Below are 27,858 nucleotides of genomic sequence, written 5' to 3' on the forward strand. Positions count from 1 at the left end.
AAGGTTCCCTTATGAAAAAAGGCTAAATATGCTAGAGCTATTCATCCTGAAAAGGAGAGCTGAGTGGGGATATGATAAAAATTTAACCTTTGAAATTGTATTACGTTAGGGGACACTAAGAAGTAACAGATTTAAATCATTGGGTACAGTTAAAGGATGTGAGTGCTGTGCTATAGAGTTCTAATAATCCTCTCAATTCCATCTAGATTCTAAGTGGATTGACACTAAAAGAAATCCTGTATGTCAGGAGAATTACATAAGTATTCTTTAACTATTAACAATCAATTTGTATATGGAAAAGAGAGGTTTTTAAAACCTTCTCAATTTCACGCATCTCCAAAGGTAGGGAGTTCCAAACCTTGATACAGAAAAGAGGATTCTAAAATGTCTTTTTCTGTCTCTTGTTCCCTCCAAGCTGTTAATAAAGAAGGAGAGAATTGGAGATAGAGAACCAGTCTTTTAGAGCTTTCCCCACATGACGATTTATGCATTAAACAGGCTAATTCATATCATCCTGAAGATCCTGTAACAATGGAATGGCTCTTGCCTATTTACCAAAACCTGAAATCTTCCTTGTTGCCATTTTCTGAAGAATTTGTAATTTCCTTTTATTTATTTTATTACATTTGTACCCCGAGCTTTTTCCCACTCATGGCAGGCTCAATGCGGCTTACATGGGGCAATGGAGGGTTAAGTGACTTGCCCAGAGTCACAAGGAGCTGCCTGTGCCTGAAGTGGGAATCCAACTCAGTTCCTCAGGACCAAAGTCCACCACCCTAACCACTAGGCCACTCCTCCACTCTCCTTTTATCTGAAAGCCTGCCAGATTTCGAAAATTACTTGGATGTAACCTGGAGCGAACCACTCTTAATTGTCTCATCCTAAAAAAATTTTTTTTTGTCACAGCTTTCAACTTCAATTCAGAGGAAAGCTTTGAATATGCTGCTACTCCAAGAACAGTTGAATAATCTTCTTTGCAATTTTTCTCCCGAGTCCAGTACAGGAAATCTTGTTGTTATTGTCTCATATGCTTCTAACCATACTATTTTTGTCTTTATTTAATTTCCAATAATTTTCTTTAGCCCAAAGTTCTGTTTTAATAATATCCTTCAAAAAACACAAAGTATCTTCATCTAAACATAATAGAAAAATATCTGCATATGAAAAGACTAAGACTCTTTGTACTGACATCTTTCTCAAATAGATATTAAAAAGAGACGGTGATAGTGGGGGGCCCCAGGCACTCCTCATCTAGCTTTCCACTCAGTTGACAAAGTCGATCTTTTCTGTAAAAACTCCCGAAATCTGTCCCTGCTATGCCTCTCTCATTCAAGTTAACCAACAGTTGTCCATGGTCACGGTGTCTAGCATTACTGGGTTTAGGTTAAATCTTTATTGAAAATTCAGTAAACGTGTAAGCAAACGATACACTGGCTCATGTCTTAACTTTTTGTAATGATTCCAATGCCTCACATATTAGAAACTGGATTTTAAAGGGGCTAGGAAAAGTTCTTAGAGGAAAAGTCCATAGACGGCCAAGAAATGAATCTATTCTTTGAGTCTGCTGGGTAACATAGTAAGGTGACGGCAGAAAAAGACCCGTACGGTCCATCCAGTCTGCCAATGACCTGAAGTAGGTATTGTCTAGACCGGATGCTGGGCTTGATGGGAGCTTTGGTCTGTCCCCAACATATGCCTTATGTCATTAGCCCTAGTCTCTCTGGGTTATTCTGAACACTGTTTCCTTGCTCTGCCCTGGGCACTGGTGGAATTAGGCAAGTGCCCAAGAGAACTCATTTGTTAGAATCCTGGGCACACAGTGTGATGATTGAATTCCCTGGAGAATGCGGGGGAGCCTTGCTTGTTCTCTTCGCATTGAATTCCCTCTAGGAACTGGGCTTAGCTTGTGGGTTTGGCTCCTCACGTGTCAAAGAGATGCTGTACTTTCCTTTTATGGCCTGGAGCTTGTTGTCTTTCCTAAGTTGGTAACGAGAGTGTAAATGTAGTTTTTCTGGCTCTGGTCTTTTATTTTTTGCTGCCAGATATGGAGGATCACTGGTAGTGTTTATCAAGCCCCTCACTGCTGCCAGACGCTTTGCAAATCTCTCAAATATTATGCAGATTGTGTTTTAGAGCCAATGTCTATGATGGCTTCTGCCAGGGAGTGAGGGCAGGATAAGCTCAGCATGTAATTTTAATTGTTTGCCTGTGTCCAGGATGGGTGAATTTCTTCAAAAGGTGTTAAGTAGATTCAAATAAATAACTCTATCCCCAGATATATCGCGGAGGAAGCTAGAGATATTGTGGAAAGAGGAGGTTGTAGAAATAAAAATCAGTCCAATTGTATGTGAATTGTGCTGGTGTTTCCTTTAAAGTCCAAGGTGACATTTTGGCATCAGCCACATATAAGCAGCACTTGTATCCACAATCCAGTCTCCAATTAAACATGTTGATAAATGTAAACAGGACAATGTGCTCAGAAAGCACCTTGTGAGTGCAGTCTTTAAATGAAGATAATCAATAGAAATAAAACATGAAAAAGAAAATAAGATGGTACCTTTTTAATTGGACATAACTTTCTCTCTAATCTGAGAGGGACTCCCTGCTTCACTCCTTCCTTCCTCTAGGAGAGCAGCACTCACATCTCTCTAGTCTGAGAGGGGGATTTCCAGCCTTACCCATTCAATTTAGGATTCTTTCCTCTGGGACAGTAATACTGGCGTCTCCCTATTCTGAGAGGGACTCCCAGCTTTACCCATTTAGTGTAAGATGATTCCCTTCTTCTGAGACAGCAGCACTCGCAACCCTCTAAATCTGAGAGAGACTCCCTGCTAGAGAGTTGCACGGGGACAGAAATCTTACCCATCCCCGCAAGAATTTAACCCATCCCAACCTGTCCCCCCCCCCCCCCCCCCCCATCCCCGCAAGAATTTAACCCATTCCCGTAAGAATTTAATGGTACATAAAAGAAAATTCCAGTCAGCTCCCTCAGAGTCCCTCTCTGGATTTGAGCCACAGCACTGTACGCAAGGAAGGAATGGAAGTTGGAACTTGGAACACTCTGGTGTGCACATGTAAGATTTGTCTCTGATTTACTGGCACTGTGTGCTGAGAGGTCACCACATGCCTGCGGCAGTAGGTCAGGTGACATCCGATGCTCATGCCTGTGTCAGAGCTGAGGTCTGGGCATCAGCCTGGGAGCAAAGAGGATTAATTGTAACATAGTAAGTGACAGGAAATAAAGACCTGAACGGTCATCCTGTCTGCCCAATACTCACACTCATTATCAATTCATGATCAATGAGTGTGATATTATGTACTTGATTATGGTCTTTCTTTTGTGTTTCTGGAACATAGACCATAAAAGTCTATCTGGCCCTATCCTTATGTTCCAACTGCTGGAGTTGCCGTTGAAGCCCACTCCAGTCTATGCGTCTTCTCATTTGTGGGACACAGACTGTAAAAAATCTGCCCAGCACTGTCCTTATGTTCCAGCCACTGAAGTTGCTGTCTAAGCCCTTTCCAGCCCATCCTAAACCAAATTGCCATGTATGAGACACAGACCATACAAGTCTGCCCGGTATCAGCCCTAGTTCATCACAGCCAGAGTTGCCATCTAAGCGTCACTTCACACATCCACACACATGCAGCCATTTAAGGTTTGGACTTTTATAACTTCCATTTTCTAATTAGAGATCCTCTGTCCTGTTCATCCCACGCCTTTTTGAATTCAGTTATCATTTGTGTCTCTACCACGTCCTTAATGGAAGACTTTCTACATTTGTGCTGTTAAAGCAAGGACGAAGAGGAGGAGACAGCACTCAAAGAACTTGGTACTCGGTAGATAAGAGGCTGGTGCAGGTGCAGCTTACACTTCCAAGGGAACCCCGCAGGAACTGCTTCCGTCCCCGCAGGATTCCCGCGAACCCCGTTCCGTACAGCTCTCTACTCTTTGCTTTACCCATTCAATATCGGATTCTTTTCTTTCGGGACAGCAATACTCTCACATCTCTAGTCTGAGAGAGACTCCCAGCTTGTACCCATTTTGGTGTAAGATAACTCCATTCCTCTAGGACAGTGGTCGGCAAACCACGGCTCACGAGCCACATGTGGCTCTTTGGCCCCTTGAGTGTGGCTCTTTCCGCGAGTCCGCTCCCTGCCACTGTCTGACGCTCACAGTCAGTCCATAGGCGCCCGCCCTCAGCTCCCCGACAGCCCTCCGTCCTTTTTCCGTTCCTGCCAGTGGCCGCCCAGTGTTTAAACTTCTTTATTTTAAGTTGCAGCGACGGGCTGACGGCTCACCTCCTCCAGCCTTTCACTTCCCGCTCAATGCCCCGCCTTCTGATGAGGTATTTCCTGTTTCCACGAGGGCGGGCGGGAGTCACTGAGCAGGAAAGGAAAAGCTGGAGCCTGGAAGTGAGCCATCGGTCACTGTGACTTAAAATAAAAAGGTAAGGTTTAATCTCTGGGTGGCCACGGCCGGCAGGAATGGAGAGAGGAGGGCTGTTGGGGAGCTGAGGGTGGTGGGCAGGTGGGTAGCAGTGCACCTCAAACTCATGCTGTGTGGGGTGGAGGTGGAGTTACACAGTTTCCTTGAATGGTTGGTTTTAATGCTGTAATTCTATTAAAAGTAGTGAATGGTAGATACTGTTTGCACAAGTTCCTTGCACTTTGAAATAGCCAAGATAACTGAGTGAGTTCAGTCCTACTGCACAATGCTGGCCAGGACTGAGTTTTTAGCAAAGGCCAGCTTAGGTGTACCCTAATTAAGTTAATAACAATGTACCTACCTATATAGTTTAAGTTTAAAACAATTGGCTCTCAAAAGAAATTTCAATCGTTGTACTGTTGATATTTGGCTCTGTTGACTAATGAGTTTGCCGACCACTGCTCTAGGATACCAGTACTCACATCTCTCTAGTCCAGTGGTTCTCAAACCTGACAGATGATGCTCACATGTGTGACACACTGCATACATGATCTTCATAGACCTTTGGTGTGATACAGTATGAATTAAATGTAAACAATTTACACTATCTCCACTGCAACTATAGGTGCCGATCATAACTAGCATGTTTTCGCGCCTTCTGTCTCGCTGCACCCTACGCCTGGAATAAACTTCCTGAGCCCTACGTCTTGCCCCATCCTTGGCCACCTTTAAATCTAGACTGAAAGCCCACCTCTTTAACATTGCTTTTGACTCGTAACCACTTGTAACCACTCGCCTCCACCTACCCTCCTCTCCTCCTTCCTGTACACATTAATTGATTTGATTACTTTATTTTTTGTCTATTAGATTGTAAGCTCTTTGAGCAGGGACTGTCTTTCTTCTATGTTTGTGCAGCGCTGCGTATGCCTTGTAGCGCTATAGAAATGCTAAATAGTAGTAGTAGTAGTAGTAGCAGCAGCTACAACCCTAAGTAAAGCCACAGAGGAGGTAACCTGCAGAGAGAGGCAGCTACAACCCAAAACAAAGGCACAGAGGAGATAACATCCACCCTAAACAAAGCCACAGAGGTGGTAACCTGCACAGAGCGGCAGCCCCTACGTCTTGCCCCATCCTTGGCCACCTTTAAATCTAGACTGAAAGCCCACCTCTTCAACATTGCTTTTGACTCGTAACCACTCGCCTCCACCTACCCTCCTCTCCTCTTTCCTCCACACATTAATTGATTTGATTTGCTTAGTTTATTTTTTGTCTATTAGATTGTAAGCTCTTTGAGCAGGGACTGTCTTCTATGTTTGTGTAGCGCTGTGTAAGCCTTGTAGCGCTATAGAAATTCTATAGAAATGCTAAATAGTAGTAGTAAGTTAGTTACTATACAAAAAGAAAGTTAAGTTATCTGAGTAATAGCACATATTGTGAAGTACAAAACCTGAAAAAAAATATGAGCTCAAATTACATGCAGCAAGCCTACCATACACCAGCAACACTAATTCCTATGATTCAAACTACATGAATTCTACCTAAGAACAGGCAGCACAGCAAATATTAGGTGGGGCCCTAGAACACCAATATACCTACTACTGGCAGAACAGAAAAAGGGGGATGCAAAACACAGACAAACCATCATCAATGCAGAAGGAGGGATCACAGAAATAGAAATATGAAAACAAAAATTGAACTAGACACCCCAAGAAGTCAAAGTAGGCATACACCACTATGAGAAATAAAAACAGAAACATTTTTCATTTTGTACTGGACAAAATACAAAGACATCTCAGATGCATACTTCCCAAAGCAAACATTCCATCTAATAAATGCTGTAACCTAAAAAAAAAAAAAACCATTGTTACATGTGCCAGCCCTGCAACATACCTCCTGGATGCGGTTGAGACCTGCTGCTCTAAGCTGAGAGGGACTTGACCTCCTGACTTTGTAGATAATAGCATTGCATTTGTTCTTGTATTCCGCATATACCAGACAACTAGTTCAATGTGGATCACAAGATTAACCAGGTATTACCCAGTGAATATACACAATCAGTTAGAAGCAATACATCAGAAACGAGCAATGAGTCCTTAAAATAATATCCTAGCCTCTACTGGAAGCCAGTGGAGGTGCAAGTAAAAACTACAGACATAATCAGATCTAGACAGTGAATATATAAGTTGCACTGACGCATCTTGAATCGTTTGAAGCTTTTTGAGAGCATTTCTTGAGCAATTTAAAGGCTTCTTTTATCAAACTGCACTAGTGGTCCCTGATGCGATAATGCCGACAAAGCCCCATTCACATTCGTCAGCATTGCCGCGTGGAACCACTAGCGCAGCCTGATAAGAGGCCCTAAGTAAATAACATTACAGTAGTCGATTTGCGACAACAAAAGTGACTAAACCAACAGCCGAAAATAAGAAATATCTAAAATGTTCTGTAATATACTTGTGTAACTCTTTTAATGTTTGGACAGAGTTGTAGTAAGAGAAGTGTCATAATGGATGAAATCAGTTGTCTATTGAGCCTTGCATTCTGTCTTTGAGTCTGCACCCAATCCATATCACTAGAAAGTACCAGGCAAACCTTGATGAGGAGATTCATTTCCTGATTTTTTCACTCCCAGCTCTGACAGTAAGAGGTGCCTTCCCCAGGCCTACTTGGCCGTTGTTCTCCCTAGGACCTTTTGAATGGGAATGCTACCCAGCTGATTTTACTGAGCACACGGCTAACTTAACAGTACTTCCCTTCCCTCACCCGTCAAAACTTTCTGGGGAGAATATTGCAAACGGCTCCCTGAAACTGTACTGCCCCATAGAAGCTGGAAAGAATTACTTAAAAGGGGTTGAATATCTGTCCCTCTGTCAATCTGACTGAAAAAAACCCCCAAACCTATCCAAAAATGAAATGGATTGGGTTGAAACTTGGCGTGTGGGAAAAACTAGTAAAAGCACATTTTGAATTTGAAAATGGCCCCAATCAGACAGGGTTCCAGAGAAATAAGCACCCTCCCCCCACCACACACACAAAAAAAATGGTCCAGTGTATTTCTATGGGAGGAGTTCAGCTTCTTTAGCATAGAAATTAACATACAGTGAAACATAGCAGTTACAGAATTCCTTCTTTCAGACTGCCTTTCCATATTCTCTACTCTCCCAAACCTCCAAACAATAACCAGCCCACAAACTGCCCCATCCCCTTAATTATCTCCCCATAACTATCCCAACCTCTCTCAAACTGCCTGTACAGCCAAGAATTGCCTTTCCCAACTGCTCCAGCTCCCTGCAATCTGCTCTCAAAAAATACTCCCCTGTAACTACCCACTACCCCAAAAACTGCTGCAGTTCCAAAAAACTACTTCCTGTAACTGCCCCACCACCCAACTAACTATCCCACACCCCAAAATACCCCCCTGCAAGTGCTCCACCACCAACAAAAATTACCCTCCCACAACTACCTACCACCTACTTCATTCCTACCCTATAAGCTGCAAACACTAGCGTCCATAATTGTCCTACCTTCCACTTTCTCACATCCAACAAAATAGTCCCGTACAACTTCCTCAGTACCTTGTGTACTGCTCCCACCCCCAAAACTATTCCTGCAACAAAGGGTGGTGGATGCTCTGAATGTGCTGCTAACAGAGGTATAAGTTTCAAAAGATTGGCAAGTGAGCTTGGGTAAGGCAGAATGTAGGTCCTTTTCTGCTGACGTTTTCTCTGTTTCTTTACAATACAGAAGAATCTAATTGGACACAATTTCAGCAAAAAAAATCTCACTATAATGGCAATGGTGAGCTGAAAGTTATTTGAATTTCCAATCAAGGCATTCAATGGTATCTTTTACTATCTATAATGTATTGTAAGCAGAGAAAATGACCTCATCAGTCCAAGCTAGGCGTTACTACGCTTAATGTGCTCGAACGCCAGCAAACGTTTTGACTCCGTTATAATCCTCGGTCATGAAAAAACTCTGCTCTCTATCTTTATTTAATATCGAACATTGGAAACAGTATTTAATGTTACTTAGCTTTTTAATCTTGCCCTGCGGGGCTCTCCGTTTCGCTATATATAATAAGCTTCTTCAGGGGGCCAAGCAACTTTTTGGCTAATCACGATATCTCATAACATGGTGTTTCTGCTCTTATCACTACCGGAGTCATAAGAGCAGAAACGCCATGTTATGAGATATCGTGATTAGCCAAAAAGTTGCTTGGCCCCCTGAAGAAGCTTATTATATATAGCGAAACGGAGAGCCCCGCAGGGCAAGATTAAAAAGCTAAGTAACATTAAATACTGTTTCCAATGTTCGATATTAAATAAAGATAGAGAGCAGAGTTTTTTCATGACCGAGGATTATAACGGAGTCCAAAGTTTGCTGGCGTTCGAGCACATTAAGCGTAGTAACGCCTAGCTTGGACTGATGAGGTCATTTTCTCTGCTTACAATACATTATAGATAGTAAAAGATACCATTGAATGCCTTGATTGGAAATTCAAATAACTTTCAGCTCACCATTGCCATTATTGTCTTTACAATACAGTACAGTTTATACTTCTATCCTGCAGGGTCCCCAAAAAGAGTTCAATCTGGTCTACAGTCCAAAAGATACTGGGCAATCCCAGGATGCAATTCCAAAATGATATTAGAAAAAGGATACGGAAAAAGTCAAATATGTCATGGAAAAGATATAGGTTTTAAGAGCCTTTCTGAAAGGCAAGTATGGAGATATTTGCCCTAAAGATGAAGGTAAAGAGTTCCTCCAGTGTGGGGACTGATAAGAGAACTTTCCATTGAATGTGGATTTTGTAACAGTTTCTATATCATAAATGAATTAAATTGGCTAAATAAACTGGTGAAAATTAAAAGGTTCGTAGAACACTTACTAGCAGATTTCTTCAGAAATAGCAGACAAACCTATTGAATCAAAAGCCAGCAAAATGCCTCAGCCAGTATTGAGCCCTTCCAAAAGTGTGCTGTACTAGTGCTCAAAACCACCCAGTGAGTGTCTCCATTCTATAAATAATGTTGGCTGTTCTAATAGAAGGTAATGTGTTACTTATAATAGGTGGGTAACTATTATATCTTAATTAAAGGCAGAACTTAAAAAAAGCCTTAACTAGCTTGGGAAACATAAACTGCCATTTTTTTTTTAACTGTGTACAAGTTCCAAGGTTTGGGGCAGTGAGAAAAGATCTCCGAGTAGTACTTATTTAACTTAGTTTTTCGCAGAGGGGAGTGGTGAATAACTCTTCCCTCATGAACATAGGCTTTTGCAGAAGAGTTTAAATTTAGTTAACCCTAAAGGAGAATTGAGACAGGGAAGGTGCTTTTCTTGCACTTCAATACCTGTTTCAGAGGAAGAATATTCACAGTAAGAAGGCATGATATGAGGTTCCAGACGGGGATAGACTAACACACTGAATATTTTTTCACAGAAAGGGTGTTAGGATTTGCAAAATATCCTCCCCCATTGTGGGGTGGTGATGGCAACAGCTGAATAAGTTTGATGTAATGGAAGATGCCCACAGGATCTTTGCTTTCTAAAAGAAGAGAGGACAGCAAGGATGATCCAGTAATAGATGTTTGAGTGTTCATGGCACCGTACATGCTTGATTTGACAGTGGGGCTTGGAGCTTGTAAAATGCATGACAGGAGGTTAATATGAAATATTACAACTAACAGCGGTTGCAGTCTGGCAGACTATATCTTGTGTAACTAGTTGAAGTCCTAGTGGAAACACAGGTGCTCATATTAACATAAGCATTGCCATACTGGCACAGAGCGAAGGTCCATCAAGCCCAGTATCTTTTGTTTCCAACAGTGACAAATCCAGGTCACAGTAAAACACATTTTATGCTGCTTATCATAGAAATAAGCCGTGGATTTTCCCAAGTCCATCTTAATAATGGCTTAGACTTTTCTCTTAGGAAATTATCCAAAGTTTTTTAATACTCTTCTAAGCTAACTGCTTTTATCACATTCTCTGGCAACGAATTCCAGAGTTTAATTGCCTTGTTCGAACCATGTGCTTTTGAGCGACTGTCGGCCTTCCCCCAGTTTCTGGTTTAAAAGCTGCACTATCTCCTTTTTTACGCATTGATACCAGCAACCTGGTTCCACCCTGGTTAAGGTGGAGCCCATCTTTCCAACTCCACCTTCCCTAGAATGTTGTCCATTTCCTAACAAATCTTAAACCCTCCTCCCTCCACGCATTGAGACTCCAGAGCTCTACCTGAACGGGGAGCACTTCTGAAAATGCTACCCTTGAGGTTCTGGATTTGAGCTTACTACCTAAATTTGGCTTCCAGAACCTCCCTCCCATATTTTCCTGTATCATTGGTACCCACATGTACCAAGACAGCAGGCTCCTCTCTAGCAGTGTCTAAAATTTTATCCAGGTGCCAGTTAAAATCCTCCACCTTTGAACCAGACAGACAAGTGACCAAGCGATCCTCATGTCCACCAGCCATCCAGGTCTCTTTGATAGAGATATTTGAGACCATAAGAGTAGCCATACTGGGTCAGACCAATGATCCAGCTAGCCCAGTATCATGTTTTCCAAACAGTGGCCAAGCCAGGTCACAAGTACCTGGCAGAAACCCAAATCGCGGCAATACTCCATACTACCAATCCCAGGGCAAGCAGTTGCTTCCCTTGTCTGCCTCAATAGCAGGCTATGGACTTTTCCTCAAAGAATTTGTCCAAACCTTTTTTAAACCCAGGTACGCGAACTGCTGTTACCACATTCTCCAGAAAAGAGTTCCAGAGCTTAACTATTCGTTGAGTAAAAAAATATTTCCTCCTATCTGTTTTAAAAGTATTTCCATGTAATTTCCTCGAGTGTCCCCTAGTCTTTGTACTTTTGGAACGAGTAAAAAAAAATTACTTCTACACCACTCAGGATTTTGTAGACCTCCATCATATCTTCCCTCATCCGTCTCTTTTCCAAGCTGAAGAGCCCTAGTCTCTTTAGCCCTTCCTCATAAGAGAGGAGTTCCATCCCCTTTATCATTTTGGTCGCTCTTTTTTGAACCTTTTCTAATTACACTATATCTTTTTTGAGATATGGCAATCGGAACTGAACGCAGTACTCAAGGTGCGGACACACCATGGAGCGATACAAAGGCATATAGTATTTTTGGTTTTATTCACTGTCCCTTTCCTAATAATTCCTAGCATCCTGTTTGCTTTTTTTTGCGGCCGCTGCCCACTGAGCAGAATAGTTCAGCTTATTATCTACAAACGACACCCAGATCTTTTTCTGGAGTGCTGACCCCCAAAGTGGACCATAGAATCAGGTAACTATGATTCAGATTATTCTTTCCAATGTGCATCACCTTGCATTTGTGCACATTAAATCTGCCATTTGGATGCCCAGTCTTCCAATTTCCTAAAGGCTTCCTGCAATATTTCACAGTCTTCACGTGTTTTAACAACCTTGAATTGTTTTGTGTCATCTGCAAATTTGAGGGCCTTCAGCTTTGAACCAGGCAGACAAGTGACCAAGCGATCCTCATGTTCACCAGCCATCCTGGTCTCTTTGATGAGCTATAGAAGAACATAAGAGTAAGATCATGAGGGGAGAGCTGGCTGCTAGTTGTCTAATTTTACATGGAGGCCCTAGAGAGGGAACCAGCAGTCATGTAGCTGGGTCAGTCTGACAGGTTGCCAGTTTTCTTTTTTAGCTGTCATTTATTATATTAACGCCTCCTGCTTATCGTCAGCACTGTAGAAATAAAGCAAATGTCTCCTATAGCTGTCAGCACTGAAGACGTCCAGCAGACCCCTCATACAGTGCCAATCATACAGAAGCTATATATAAGCAAGGTACATGAAATATGTGCCAGTCATTCCCAGAAGCTGGTAAATAACATGGCTTGAAAGAGGAGAGTGAGTCCCAGCAGGAAGTCTGCTAAATGAGATTGGCTTTGTGTGGAGAACTGCTGCAGAATGACTCTGGCAAAAAAAAATTGGAGAGCAGGCAGCACTCTGAACCTCATGTCATGATATCCAAGTTTCTAATGCCTAATGCTAGGTGTTGCACCTGTGTCCACAGCAGGAGAGGGTGGAGTCCTGCTTTGATTTCCTATCCCAGTTTTAAAACTGCTTTAAAAACCTCTTTCTTTGTATAGCATTTGTCATTGTGACTTGACAGGGTTGGTGTGGGTCAGCCATCTTCAGCTTGGAAGACAGACGGCTAAGGGGTACGATAGAGGTGTACAAAATATTGAGTGATATAGAATGGGTAAAAGTGATTCGATATTTTTGCTCTTTCAAAAAAGTACGAAGATTAGGGGACACTCAAGGAAGGTATACGGTACTACTTTTAAAACGAACAGTAGGAAATATTTTTTCGCTCAGGAACTTGTTGCCAAAGGAAGTGATAGCAGCAGCTGGCATATCTGGGTTTAAAAAAAGGTTTGGACAAGTTCCTGGAGGACAAATGCAAAGTGATGTACATTGGGAAGAACAATCCAAATCATAGTTACCTGATGCTAGGATCATCTGGGGGGGTCAGCACCCAAGAAAAAATCTAGGTGTCTTTGTAGACAATACGCTGAAATCTTCTGCCCAGTGTGCGGAGGTGGCGAAAAAAGCAAACAGGAATTATTAGGAAAGGGATGGTAAATAAAACCAAGAATACTATAATGCCGCTCTCACACCATGATGCGACCTCACCCCTAATATTGCATTTAATTCTGGTCACCGTAACTAAAAAAAGATATAGCAGAGTTAGAAAAATTTCAAAGAAGAGCAACCAAAATGAGAGAGAGGATGGAATTGCTCCCATGTGAGGAAAGGCTAAAGAGGTTAGGGCTCTTCAGCTTGGAAAAGAGACAGCAGAAGGGAGATATAATTGTTGAGGTCTATAAAATCTTGAGTGGTGTAGAAGTGAATCGATTTTTTACTCTTTCAAAAAGTACAAAGACCAGGGGACACTCATTGAAATTACATTGAAATACTTTTAAAGGGGAAATGGGACTTGATATACCACCTTTCTGAGATTTTTGCAACTACATTCAAAGTGGTTTACATATATTCAGGTACTTATTTTGTACCAGGGACAATGGAGGGTTAAGTGTCACAAGGAGCTGCAGCAAATACATGGAAATATTTTTTCACTCAAAGAATAGTTAAGCTCTGGAACCTGTTGCTGGAGGATATGGTAACAACGGTTAGCATATCTGGGTTTAAGAGAGATTTGGACAAGTTCTTGGAGGAAAAGTCCATAGTCTGTTATTGAGAAGGACATGGGGGAATCCATGTTTGCCCCGGGATTGGCAGCATGGAATGTTGCTACTATTTGGGTTTCTGTCAGGTACTTATGACCTACTGGGTTAGATAGACCATTGGTCTGACGCAGTATAGGTCTTGTTGCAGCCTTTAATATGTGTCCTAAAGACTCAACTTTTCACTCTCTGTGCGCACTTTCCTTTATCTTTTTATTCTTTTAGTGCTCTGTATTATTAGTTTGCTTTCTCTGTCCCGTTCTTTTCTCTTGAGCTTCTATTTTAATATGTTTGTAAACCGCCTTGTTTTTGCCAAAAGGAAAGGCAGTATATGAATTTTTAATAAACCGTAAACTGTTATTTTATCTCTGGATTGGTTTAGTAGGGGTTTGGTTTGCTGTTATCCCATTATTATGATGGAGTTCTTTCTTATCTTTTTATTGTTTGCTGTTATTGTAGACTGTCTTGCTGTTTTCAGATTGCTCTGAAAGGCGATATATTCAATATTAATAAACCATAAATGCTTTTCCTCATGTAACGGTGAAAATAGAAAAATCTCAGCAATTCCGCACGTTTAGGTTATCAAGGCTGGCATATTCAAATCCCTAAAACACCACTAACTTATTTTCCTGTCTTTGGGCAGTTCAGCCTCTGCCACCTTGTCTTGAGCATTTTGTAGGGGTCGAGTTATGTCCTGGCTGAAGCATGCACCTTCCCATTTCCTGTGGGAGGCATTCTCTGTGTTTCTTTATTCAGTCTCTATATACGCCTTTGTACTCTTTGGCATCAAGGCAATTTTTCAAATCTAAAATTAAAAATAAGGTAGCAAGGAACTACAATTAGATAGGAAAGCATGGCCGATAAAGAACCGAAACACTAAAGCTGAGGCAAGAAACCCAAGCTAGTGTAAAAAGATGGGACTTAAGGTGCCCGCAAACCGCATAGAAGAGGCTGTAATCCTGGGGGCAAGGCTGGCTTAACCTATGGAGCAGGTGAGGCTCTGGGCCAGGGCACCAAATGCCTGAGCCTGTGATGTCACTGGCTCTATAGGTTAAGCTGGCCCAAAGCTTACCTTGCGGTATTTGTGCAGGAAACAATGAACAGCCAGCAATCCCCTTCCCGTCTCAGGCCAGCTTCCCCTGGCTACCTTTTAAAGGCGGTTTTCTTCTCCCAAGCAATTTCACCTAATGCTGCCCGCATCAGCCCTGGCCTTTCCTTTGACATAACTTCCTGTTTCCACAGGGGCATGGCAGAGGGAAAACACACACCTTCTGTTAGGTGAAATGTCAGTATTCAGGAAGGGAATCTGTCTTGAAAGGTAGGGGGGAGGTGCCAGTGAGAGGGCTCCAAACCAAAAGCTGGTTCAGGGTGCCACAGTCCCTTGAGCCGGCCCTGTCTTGGGGAATTCTGCACCATTACACAATGCAGAATTCTGTGCAGTCTTCTGTTACAATGCAGTGTGGCACAGACCATTTCCAGCTGTCTCCCTACATACATACACCGCTTCAGCGCGGCAAAAGGAGCAGCTTCTGCCTTATCTGCCACCTTGGGAGTTCACACAGCTCAGATGAACAGTTGAGCCTGGGACAGCAGAGGAGCAAGAAGCAGTCCGATGTGGGGTTGGCAACTTCTCTTCACACTGGAGTGGTGTATATTCAGGGAAGGGGGATTCTGGAAAAATGGTGGATGAAGTTGTGTATGCCATGTGAGGGAGGGTGCTTTGTGTCATGGGAGTGGAGAGGACTGGAGCATGGTGGATGGGCTGCTGTGTGCCGGGGAGGGGGGACTGGAGTAGGGTGAATGGGGTGTTTGCCATTCGGGGGGGAGGGGTGTAGGCTGGCTTAAGCTGTATGGGGTAGTCTACCATGGGGAGGGGTCTGTAGAAAAGTGGATGGGTGTGTGTGTGTCATGGGTGGGGGCTGGAAAAAGGTGGATGAGTGTGGGAAGGGGGCTGTAGCATGGTGGGTGGAGTGCTGTATGCTTTGGGAGGGGGGAGGACTGCAGCAAGGTGGGTGGGGTGCTGTGTGCCATGGGATGGGGGAGGGCAGGAGCAAGGTGGATGGGGTGGTCTGTTCTATAGGGGGAGTGTAGAAAAGTGGATGGAAGGTGTGTGTTTATGTGTGTGTGCGCGTCACGGGTGGGGGCTGAGGAAATGTGAATGATTGTGTGTGTGCGCCATGGGGATTGGGGCAGAGAAAAGTAAGGTGGGGATGTATGGGGGAGGGGAAGATACATTGGGGGTGGACAGAACAGAGGTCCTGCTAGGAGTTAGGAAGAGCAATGAGGGATGATGAGACAGAACCCTAGAAGGCAGAGTTCTGCTACAGGGTAGAGAACATGTCCACAAAAAATAGGAGGGGAGAGAAAAATTGGAGGTATTCACCCTGGAGAAGGATAGAGAAAGCCAGGGCACTAAACAACAGGGGAATTGGATACAAGCTAGGTGGAACCTGAGGAGGGAATCTGCTGTGGTGGTGGTAGAAGTATTTCATGCCTGGGGGGAGAAGCCAGTGTGCAGCGGCTGCTAAGAAAGCAAGTAGAATGTTAAGAATTATTAGGAAAGGAATGGAAAACAAAAATGAGAATATGGTCCATGGTGTGACCGTACCTCGAATACTATGTGCAGCTCTGGTCATCTCAGAAAAGATATATCAGAGTTAGAAAAAAGGTACAAAGAAGGGTGATGGAAATGATGGAATGGGACGACTTATGAGAAGCGGCTAGGGCTCTTCAGCTTGCAGAAGCTACGGCTGAGATGAGATATGATAGAGGTCATTAAAATACTGAGTGGTGTGAATCGCTTGTTTACCCTTTCCACTGAAAATTCTAAGTAGTAAATTTTTAAAACAAACCGGAGAAAATATTTCTTCACTCAATGTGTAAGCAAACTCTGGAATTCTTATACAGAGAATGTGGTAAAAGCAGCTTAGCAGGTTTTAAGAAAAGTTTGAATAATTTCCTAAAAGAAGTCTATAAGCCATTATTAAGATGGACTTGGGGAAAATTAACTTCTTATACAATACAGTGAGGTCTTATATACCGCTAATATTCCCTAAATAGAGTTCAGTGCGTTCTACACGGATTAGGTTACAGTAATAGTGGATAGATGTGGAAGACAATCCTGAAGATAGTTTAGTGGCAGAGTTTGAGGACAAATGAGTTTTTAGCTTTTTTTCTGAAGCTGAGGTAGGTGTTCTCTGATCTAGTATCAATGGGTAGAGAACTCCATAGGGAAATTCCGATACGGGGAGGAGCAATCTGAAGATTTTCTGGTACTTGATACCTCTGCAAGGCTGGGAGGAGATGAACAGCTGGTCCCTCAATCTCGTAGATGAGCATTTGGACCAACAGAGTGAATGCTTTCTGCTCAAAAAAAGAGTGAATCAGGCAGAGCTGTCTCATTTTAAACAGAGTGGTCCTCCAAATCTTGTCATTGTGGGGAGATAGGGAAGAATTAAGAAGAACGCCAAGCACTTAGGCATCTGATTCCACTGTAAGTGACTTGCCTAATCCTACAGTTAGTGAGGCTGGTACTTGAACTCCTGAATTTCGGAACCATAAAATCTTGGTCTTGTGTGGATTCAGTTTGAGTTTAAGATGGACCAGTTTTTGGATGGCATCCATCCCAGCTGTTATTGGTTGGGTTATGTCACAGTTGGGTTGGCAATTCGTTAGGAGGAGAAGGCTGTCGTCCGCATAGTATAATAGAAGTTTGCCTAGGTTTAGAGTGCCCAGGGTTGACATGAAGAAGTTGAAAATGATTGGAAAGAGTGGGGAGCCCTATGGAACCCCACATTTTGGGAGCCAAAATTGGGAGAGAAGTTGATTTTGTTTGACAGTTTAACTTCTGTGTGAAAGGAGTCCCGTGAACCAGTTGAGAACAGCTCCAGATAGGCCAATTTGATCTAGTCACTCGAGAAAGATTGTATGATTGACTGCATCAAAGGCTGTTGATACGTCGAACTGATTGCCTTTGCATAAATGTTGTTTGACGAATGTGGTAAGAGTAAGCAGCAGGGATTCCATACTGTGTGTGGGTCAGAAGCCAAATTGTGATCGCTGTAGTAACACGAACCTTTCCAGGTATGTAGAGAATTGTCTACTAACATATGTTTCCAGGATTTTTGTGAGGTGAGGGATGTTGGTGACTGGGCGATAGTTGGCATCTGAGATCAGATCAAGACTTAGAGCCTTTAGAAAAGGTGTAAGGACATTTTTGCCCGTGTCAGGGGGAAGTGAACCTACTTCTAAGAGGTCATTGAGCCTGTCAGACAGCCATAGAACAAGATGGATGAGAGTAGAGATACAGGGCAGCAGTCGAGGATGCAGTGAGACCAGCCACATTTCAACAGCAGGGATTTAACTTTTTCTGAAAGGAGAGGTTGGAATGTGGCCCAGTGTTGATCAGACTTGGCTTCCTGAGTGAGGCAATGTGCAGACACCTCTGAGATAGGTGGCCTTCTGTCTTTGTAATATCGGACCGGATTTGAATGATCTTGTTGGCGAAGAAGTCAGCTAGTTCTTGTGTAGGTGGAATGACTTGTTTGATGCTGGCAGTCTTAATGGCAGTTAGCTTTCGTACTAGAGAGAAGAGATTTGTTTTTTTTAGGGAGTTTTGACTTACTAGGGTATTGTAGTAGTGTTGTTTGGCCTTGGCTACCTTCGATTTATATAGTCGGAATGGCGGTTTTCCAGCGGCTCTTTCTCCATTGTTTCTCCAATTGTCAATATTCCAGTTTTAATTTGGATAATTCGAGAGCCATGGGGAGTTTTTAGTTAGCCTGATTAGTTTGAAAGGAAGCCCATGAACCAGTTGAGAACAGCTCCAGATCTAAATTGGGTCATAATCCAATTAGTGCTGATAATTGGGTGCTAATTGTGCACACATCTTGCTACGCGCTGTTATGTAGCAGTGTGTGCTCAAATATGTGGATAAAGGTGAGCTGGTTGATATTGAGGCATATTTTCAAAGCACTTTGGGAGGCTAAGTTCCATAGGTTTCTATGGAACTTTGGGAGGCTAAGTGCTTTGAAAATGAGCTTGATTGTGTATCTGGATTTTCAAAAGACGTTTGACAAAGTACCTCATGAAGGACTCCAGAGGAAATTGGAGAGTCATGGGGTAGGAGATAGTGTCCTATTGTGGATTAAAAACTGGTTAAAAGTTAGAAAACAGCAAGTAGGGTTAAATGGTCGGTATTCTCAATGGAGAAGGGTAGATAGTGGTGTTCCCCAGGGGTCTGTGCTGGGACCGCTGCTTTTTAATATATTTATAAATGATCTAGAGATGGGAGTAACTAGTGAGGTAATTAAATTTACTGATGACACAAAGTTATTCAAAGTTGTTAAATCGCAAGAGGATTGTGAAAAATTGCAAGATGACCTTACGAGACTGGGAGACTAGGTATCTAAATGGCAGATGACGTTTAATGTGAGCAAGTGCAAAGTGATGCATATGAGAAAGAGGAAGTCGAACTATATCTGTGTAATGCAAGGTTCTGCATTAGGAGTCGTCAACCATGAAAAGGGATCTAGGTGTCATAGTTGATGATACTTTGAAACCCTCCGCTCAGTGTGCTGCGGTGTCTAAGAAAGCAAATAGAATATTGGGTATTATTTTGAAAGGAATGGAAAACAAAAATGAGGATGTTATAATGCCTTTATATTGCTCCATGGTATGACCACACCTCGAGTACTGTGTTCAGTTCTGGTCACCACATCTTGAAAAAGATATAGTGGAATTAGAAAAGATAGAGAAGGGTGACAAAAATGATTTATTTATTGCATTTGTATCCCACATTTTCCCACCATATGGCAGGTTCAATGTGGCTTACATATTGCTAAAAAGGTGGTTACAAGGGTAAAAGGGGATGGGAAAACTTCCCTATGAGGAAAGGCTAAAGTGGCTGGATCTGTTCAGCTTGGAGAAAAGATGGCTGAGGGGGAGATATGATAGAGGTTTATAAAATAATGAGTGGAGTGGAACGGGTAGACGTGACTTGCTTGTTTACTCTTTCTAAAAATACTAGGACTAGGGTGCACGCAATGAAGCTAGAAAGTAGTAAATTTAAAACTAATTGGAGAAAATATTTCTTCACTCAATGTGTAATTAAACTCTGGAATTTGTTGCCAGAAAATGTGGTAAAAGCGGTTAGCTTAGCGGGGTTTAAAAAAGGTTTGGATGGCTTCCTAAAGGAAAAGTCCATAGACCATTATTAAAATGGACTTTGGGAAATCCACTGCTTATTTCTGGGATAAGCAGCATAAAATGTACTGTACTGTTTTTGGATCTTGCCGGGTACTTGTGACCTGGATTGGCCACTGTTGGAAACAAGATGCTGGGCTTGATGAACCTTCGGTCTGTCCCAGTATGGCAATACTTCTGTACTTAAATGCCATAGCGCACAACTAAAAATGGGGCGTGGCCATGGGATGAGTATTTGTAGGTCTTACAAGTTGCGCAAAGTGTTACAGAATTTGAAGGATACACACCCAAATTGAGCACCAGAATTACACCTGGTTTTTAGTAGGCATAAGTTCTCACTCCCAAATTTGGGTGACAAAAACGGCAGTCAGTGCTATTCTATAACTGGTGCTCATCTTTCAGTGCCCATTATAGAATATTGTTGAGTGTTATTCGTTTGATGTATTCTGCCAAGAAGTATGATAGGGATCTCCCCTCTTGGTGAGGTACAACTGCCTTTCTAGTAAAGCTAGGATATATCTTGAAGCTTGTAAAGTCATCCTTAAAGCATGGTCTCGCTCCCAAATATACACTGTCATTATTTACTTTTCCTTGTCAAGGTAACACCATTAAACTTTGGAATGCTTTACTTTTACCATGCAGGTCTTTTTCTGCTGTCATCTACTATGTTTACATCTCCCAGCCTCAAAATTTGTCAGATTTAAGTCCGTTTTCCAGTTCTCATTTGTTTTTGTGGGAATAAAATTCTGGAATGAGATCCTGGATATTTTTAGATCTTTCAATAGTGTTTTCCTATTTAGAAGAACTCTTGGATATTTGAGAAATGTTTGAAATAAGTTTAATACTTTGAATTCTCTTTTATAATTTATTTGATTTTTGTCTTTTTTTGTGTGATTGTTACTTCCCAGTTATGCCTGGTTCTTTTTGATGTAAACCACATAGAACTGGCATGGTGGGTCCCTCTTAATGCACAGGGTATTATATGGGCCTCAGAGTGCTTTTTCTCGGGCAGTAGACGTCTGAAGACTAAAACTCATTAACAAATGCAAGTGTAATGGGCCTCAGTGCAGTGTCATTTATAAGTAAAATCAAGGAAAGAACCCTTTAAGATTAGACTTTCTGTGGTCAGTGTCTGACGGATGCAGCTTGAGTTTATAACCATACTTCCCTCTGTGTTACAGAGATGACCATGGCTTCAGTCCATTGCACTGGGCATGTCGAGAAGGCCGCTCAAATGTAGTGGACATGCTGATAATGAGAGGAGCTAGAATCAATGTGATGAACAGGGGAGACGACACCCCTCTGCATCTGGCTGCCAGCCATGGACACAGAGACATTGTGCAGAAGGTAAAGGGTGACCATTCTCAGCCTTGTTTTTGTTCTTTTTTTTTGGCATCTACTGCTCTCTTGTTTTTTGCCCTCTTTCTCCATTTTTTTTACATGATGCCCCTTTTTTCTGTTACACTGGGCTTTGCGGAGGTTGTGGGGTGGTAGCATTTGTTTGGTATAATAAAGGATGCTTAGATGGTAGAATAAAGCCTGAAACTGGATATACTTTGCTCGGTTGTATTGGGAATGGGCAGCCAACTTTATTGGCTGCCAGTTCAGTCTTGAGTTATATTTAAGATGGCCTATTTGATTTATAAAAATTTTCAAGGTCAGTCTCCAGAATATTTGACTCATTCTGTAGGAGTACTGATGTTGAACCATAGTTATCATTCTTTAGTGTCCAGCTGCACCAGTCTGTACGATTAGACTGTACAGCACTGCGTAACCCTAGTAGCGCTCTAGAAATGTTAAGTAGTAGTAGTGCTCTGTTGAAAACTCTAGTAATGCCTCTGCCAAAGTATGCCCCATCAAACCACTGCAGCAATAATTAAAGCCAGTGAATTATCTTCGTCTTAAAAAAAAAAAAAATCTACCACTAGAGGGAAAAGCAGAGAACTCGGTGAAAGGATAGTGATAGGAGTGTACTACCGTCCGCCTGGCCAGGACGAACAGACGGATGCGGAAATGTTAAAGGAAATCAGGGACGCAAACAAACTGGGCAACACAATAATAATGGGGGATTTCAATTACCCGCATATAGACTGGGTTAATGTAACATCTGTACACGCAAGGGACATAAGATTTCTTGATGAAATCAAGGACAGCTTCATGGAACAGCTAGTTCAGGAGCCGACAAGAGAAGGAAAAATACTAGACTTAGTCCTTAGTGGTGCTCATGATCTAGTGCAGGGGGTAACGATACGAGGGCCGCTTGATAACAGTGATCATAATATGATCGGTTTTGATATTGGCATTGAAGGAAGTGAAACTAGGAAATCAAGTACGCTAGCGTTTAACTATAGAAAAGGTGATTACGACAAAATGAGAAAAATGGTGAAAAAAAGACTGAAAGGAGCAGCTCGCAGAGTAAAAAACTTGCATCAGGCGTGGATGCTGTTTAAAAACACCATCCTGGAGGTTCAGGACAAATATATTCCACGTGTTAGAAAAAAGGGAAAAAAGACTAAACGTCAGCCGGCGTGGCTAAACAGTAAGATAAAGGAAATCATTAGAGCCAAAAAACAATCCTTCAGAAAGTGGAGAAGAGAACCAACTGAAAGTAACAGGATAGATCATAAGGAATGCCAAGCCAAATGCAAAGCGGAGATAAGGAGGGCAAAAAAGGACTTTGAGAAGAAATTAGCGTTGGAAGCAAAAATACATAGTAAAAATTTTTTTAGATACATTAAAAGCAGGAAACCGGCCAAAGAGTCGGTTGGGCCGCTGGACGAAAATGGTGTTAAAGGGGCGATCAAGGAGGACAAAGCCGTAGCGGAGAAATTAAATGAATTCTTTGCTTCGGTCTTCACCGAGGAGGATTTGGGGGGGACACCGGTGCCGGAAAGAATATTTGAAGCGGGGGAGTCGGAGAAACTAAACAAATTCTCTGTAACCTTGGAGGATGTAATGGGTCAGTTCAGCAAGCTGAAGAGTAGTAAATCACCGGGACCTGATGGTATTCATCCCAGAGTATTAATAGAACTAAAAAATGAACTTGCGGAGCTACTGTTAGAAATATGCAATCTGTCCCTAAAATCGAGTGTAGTACCGGAAGACTGGAGGGTAGCCAATGTTACTCCGATTTTTAAGAAGGGTTCCAGAGGAGATCCGGGAAATTATAGACCGGTGAGTCTGACGTCGGTGCCGGGCAAGATGGTGGAGGCTATTATTAAGAATAAAATTGCAGAGCATATACAAAAACATGGACTGATGAGACAAAGTCAGCACGGATTTAGTGAAGGGAAGTCTTGCCTCACCAATCTAATGCATTTTTTTGAGGGGGGTAAGCAAACATGTGGACAATGGGGAGCCGGTTGATATTGTATATCTGGATTTTCAGAAGGCGTTTGACAAAGTGCCGCACGAAAGACTCCTGAAGAAATTGCAGAGTCATGGAATCGGAGGTAGGGTATTATTATGGATTAAGAACTGGTTGAAAGATAGGAAGCAGAGAGTAGGATTGCGTGGCCAGTATTCTCAGTGGAGGAGGGTAGTTAGTGGGGTCCCGCAGGGGTCTGTGCTGGGTCCGTTGCTTTTTAATGTATTTATAAATGACCTAGAGATGGGAATAACTAGTGAGGTAATTAAATTCGCCGATGACACAAAATTATTCAGGGTCGTCAAGTCGCAGGAGGAATGTGAACGATTACAGGAGGACCTTGCGAGACTGGGAGAATGGGCGTGCAAGTGGCAGATGAAGTTCAATGTTGACAAGTGCAAAGTGATGCATGTGGGTAAGAGGAACCCTGAATTATAGCTACGTCTTGCAAGGTTCCGCGTTAGGAGTTACGGATCAAGAAAGGGATCTGGGTGTCGTCGTCGATGATACGCTGAAACCTTCTGCTCATTGTGCTGCTGCGGCTAGGGAAAGCGAATAGAATGTTGGGTGTTATTAGGAAGGGTATGGAGTCCAGGTGTGCGGATGTTATAATGCCAGTTGTATCGCTCCATGGTGCGACCGCACCTGGAGTATTGTGTTCAGTACTGGTCTCCGTATCTCAAAAAAGATATAGTAGAATTGGAAAAGGTACAGCGAAGGGCGACGAAAATGATAGTGGGGATGGGACGACTTTTCCTATGAAGAGAGGCTGAGAAGGCTAGGGCTTTTCAGCTTGGAGAAGAGACGGCTGAGGGGAGATATGATAGAAGTGTATAAAATAATGAGTGGAATGGATCGGGTGGATGTGAAGCGACTGTTCACGCTATCCAAAAATACTAGGACTAGAGGGCATGAGTTGAAGCTACAGTGTGGTAAATTTAAAACGAATCGGAGAAAATTTTTCTTCACCCAACGTGTAATTAGACTCTGGAATTCGTTGCCGGAGAACGTGGTACGGGCGGTTAGCTTGACGGAGTTTAAAAAGGGGTTAGATAGATTCCTAAAGGACAAGTCCATAGACCGCTATTAAATGGACTTGGAAAAATTCCGCATTTTTAGGTATAACTTGTCTGGAATGTTTTTACGTTTGGGGAGCGTGCCAGGTGCCCTTGACCTGGATTGGCCACTGTCGGTGACAGGATGCTGGGCTAGATGGACCTTTGGTCTTTCCCAGTATGGCACTACTTATGTACTTATGTACTTATGTACCATAATCTTCCAGGGAGGGCCACAAACTGGTGCAGCAGGACTAAAGGAAAAGAAATTAACAGGTATAACTACTACTACTACTACTATTTAGCATTTCTATAGCGCTACAAGGCGTACGCAGCGCTGCACAAACATAGAAGAAAGACAGTCCCTGCTCAAAGAGCTTACAATCTAATAGACAAAAAATAAAGTAATCAAATCAATTAATGTGTACAGGAGGGTAGGTGGAGGCGAGTGGTTACGAGTCAAAAGCAATGTTAAAGAGGTGGGCTTTCAGTCTAGATTTAAAGGTGGCCAAGGATGGGGCAAGACGTAGGGGCTCAGGAAGTTTATTCCAGGCGTAGGGTGCAGCGAGACAGAAAGCGCGAAGTCTGGAGTTGGCAGTAGTGGAGAGGGGAACAGATAAGAAGGATTTATCCATGGAGCGGAGTGCACGGGAAGGGGTGTAGGGATGGACGAGTGTGGAGAGATACTGGGGAGCAGCAGAGTGAGTACATTTATAGGTTAGTAGAAAAAGTTTGAACAGGATGTGAAAACGGATAGGGAGCCAGTGAAGTGACTTGAGGAGAGGGGTAGTATGAGTAAAGCGACCCTGGCGGAAGATGAGACGGGCAGCAGAGTTTTGAACCGATTGGAGAGGGGAGAGGTGACTAAGTGGGAGGCCAGCAAGAAGCAGATTGCAGTAGTCTAAACGAGAGGTGACAAGGGTGTGGATGAGGGTTTTTGTAGAGTGCTCGGAAAGAAAGGGGCGGATTTTATGGATGTTGTAAAGAAAGAAACAACAGGTCTTGGCGATCTGCTGGATATGATCAGAGAAGGAGAGAGAAGAGTCAAAGATGACCCCAAGGTTTAGAGCTGAGGAGACAGGGAGAATGAGAGAGCCATCAACAGAAATAGAAAATGGGGGGAGTGGGGAGGTAGGTTTGGGGGGGAAAATGAGAAGCTCAGTTTTGGTCATGTTTAATTTCAGGTGGCGTTGAGACATCCAGACAGCAATGTCAGACAAGCACGCTGAAACTTTGGTTTGGATGCAAGGTGAGATATCAGGGGTAGAAAGGTAGATTTGGGAGTCATCAGCATAGAGATGGTAGGAAAAGCCATGGGATGAGATTAATGAACCAAGGGAAGAAGTGTAGATAGAAAAGAGGAGGGGACCAAGAACAGAATCCTGAGGTACGCCGACAGGCAGAGGGATAGAAGTAGAAGAGGATCCACCAGAGTGAACACTAAAGGTGCGGAGGGAGAGGTAGGAAGAGAATCAGGAAAGGACAGAGCCCTGGAATCCAAGTGAGGACAGGGTATCGAGAAGTATGCTGTGATTGACAGTGTCAAAAGCAGCGGAAAGCTCAAGAAGAATGAGGATGGAATATTGACCTCTGGATTTAGCCAGTAATAGGTCATTGGAGACTTTAGTAAGCGCAGTTTCGGTTGAGTGGAGAGGGCGAAAACCAGATTGTAGTGGGTCAAGAATAGCATGTGAGGAGAGTAAATCAAGGCAGCGGTGGTGAACAGCACGCTCAAGTAATTTGGAGAGAAAAGGGAGGAGGGAGATGGGTCGGTAATTAGAGGGACAAGTAGGGTCGGGTGAAGGCTTCTTAAGGAGAGGTGTGATCACAGCATGTTTAAAGGCAGTAGGGACAGTTGCAGTGGAAAGTGAGAGGTTGAGAATGTGACAGATAAAAGGAATAAGAGCAGGTGAGATGGCATTAAGAAGGTGGTTGGGAATGGGATCAGAGGAACAGGTGGTACATTTTGAGGAAGAAAGGAGAAGTGTAGTTTCCTCTATAGTAACTTCAGGAAAGGAGGAAAAGGAATGAGGGGAAGGAGAGAGAGGGGAACGGACTAGTTCCTTAGTGTCCAGCTGCATCAGTCTGTATGATTGGGATGTACGCAAGCAGAAACTCACTGAGCAGGGGAGGACTAGGCCCGCTGAATGACCCCTCTGCCCAAGTTTGACTGGGCTGTAGGCAGCAGATCTAGTTTATAGTGTTTCACAAAAGAGTGGAGTGACGACCAAGTCTGCAGATATCCTCTGGTGGGACCAGTCTGTCCTTCTCCTAAGACTCTGTCTGAACACGAGTCGAGGGTACCCATAAGCTGGAAGACACCTACTTGTTCCTGCAGATATAGACAGTCTCAATGGCCACCTTTATCCAGTATGCAGTGGAAGCCTTTGAAGCTGCCTAGCCCTTGTGTGCATCATGGCGAAAGACAAACAAATGATCAGAGAGCCAGAAGGTGTTCATCTCCTGCAGATAAGGAAGCAGAACCCTATGAACATCCAACTTATGGAGTTTCCTAGCCCTTCTAGCTTCTCTAAAGTCAGGAGTGGAGGACTGGAGAAGAGCAGATGTGGTCCCTCTCCACAAAAGCGGATATAAGGAAGAGGTTGGGAACTACAGGCAGTTAAGTCTTTCTGTGGTAAGTAAATTTATGCAAATACTTTTCAAACAAAGAATAGTTGAGTTTTTGGAATCCAATGGATTACAGAACCTGAGGCAACATGGTTTCACTAGAGGCAGGTCTGGTCAAACACATTGGATTGATTTCTTTGATTGGATGACCAGAGAGTTGGATCAAGGGAGAGCGCTAGTTGTGGTGTATTTAGATTTTAGCAAAACCTTTGACATGGTTCCACATGGATGATTAATAAATAAACTGAGTGCCCTCAGTAAGGGCCCTAAAGTGACTGACTGGGTTAGGAACTGGTTGAATGGAAGGAGACAGAGGGTAGTGGTAAGTGGAGCTTATTCTGAGGAAAAGGATGTTACCAGTGATGTGCTGCAAGATTTGGTTCTTGGGCCTGTTCTTTTTTATCATTCTGTAAGTGATATTACTGAAGGCCTATCTGGTAAGGTTTGCCTCTTTGCGGATGATGCCAAAATCTACAATAGGATAGACGCCCCTAATGATTTGAATAACTTGAGAAAGGACTTGGTGAATCTAGAGGAATGGTCTGGAATTTGGCAGCTTAGATTTATTGCTAAAAATGAAGGGTCATACATTTGGGCTGCAAAAACCTGAGGGGACGGTACAGTTTAGGGGATGAGGAACTTTTTGGAATGAGAGGAGTGGGACTTGTGTGTGATTGTATGTGATGATCTTAAGGTGGCCAAACAGGTAGAAAAGTCGATGAAAGCTAGAAGGATGCTGGGGTGCATAGGGAGAGGAATAGCCAGTAGGAAAAATGAGGTGATGATGCCCCTGTATAAAACTCTGTGAGACCTCCATTTAGAATATTGTGTACAATTCTGGAGACCATATCTTCAAACAGATATAAACAGGATGGAGTCAGTTCAGAAGGTGGCTACTAAGATGGTCAGTGGTTTTTGTCATAAAGCTTATGGAGAC

General features: G+C 42.9%; 1 protein-coding gene across 1 annotated transcript in view; it reads left to right on the forward strand.

The window, feature by feature from the left end:
- LOC115468241 (integrin-linked protein kinase) overlaps positions 1 to 27,858 on the forward strand; it is a 134,754-nt gene that overhangs the window by 36,155 nt on the left and 70,741 nt on the right. Inside the window, exon 3 of the mRNA XM_030199781.1 lies at positions 21,053 to 21,218. Within this exon, the coding sequence (XP_030055641.1) occupies positions 21,053 to 21,218 (166 nt within the window). The remainder of the gene's footprint in view (positions 1 to 21,052; positions 21,219 to 27,858) is intronic.

This window comes from Microcaecilia unicolor, chromosome 4, assembly GCF_901765095.1.
Source record: "Microcaecilia unicolor chromosome 4, aMicUni1.1, whole genome shotgun sequence".
Taxonomy (NCBI): domain Eukaryota; kingdom Metazoa; phylum Chordata; class Amphibia; order Gymnophiona; family Siphonopidae; genus Microcaecilia; species Microcaecilia unicolor.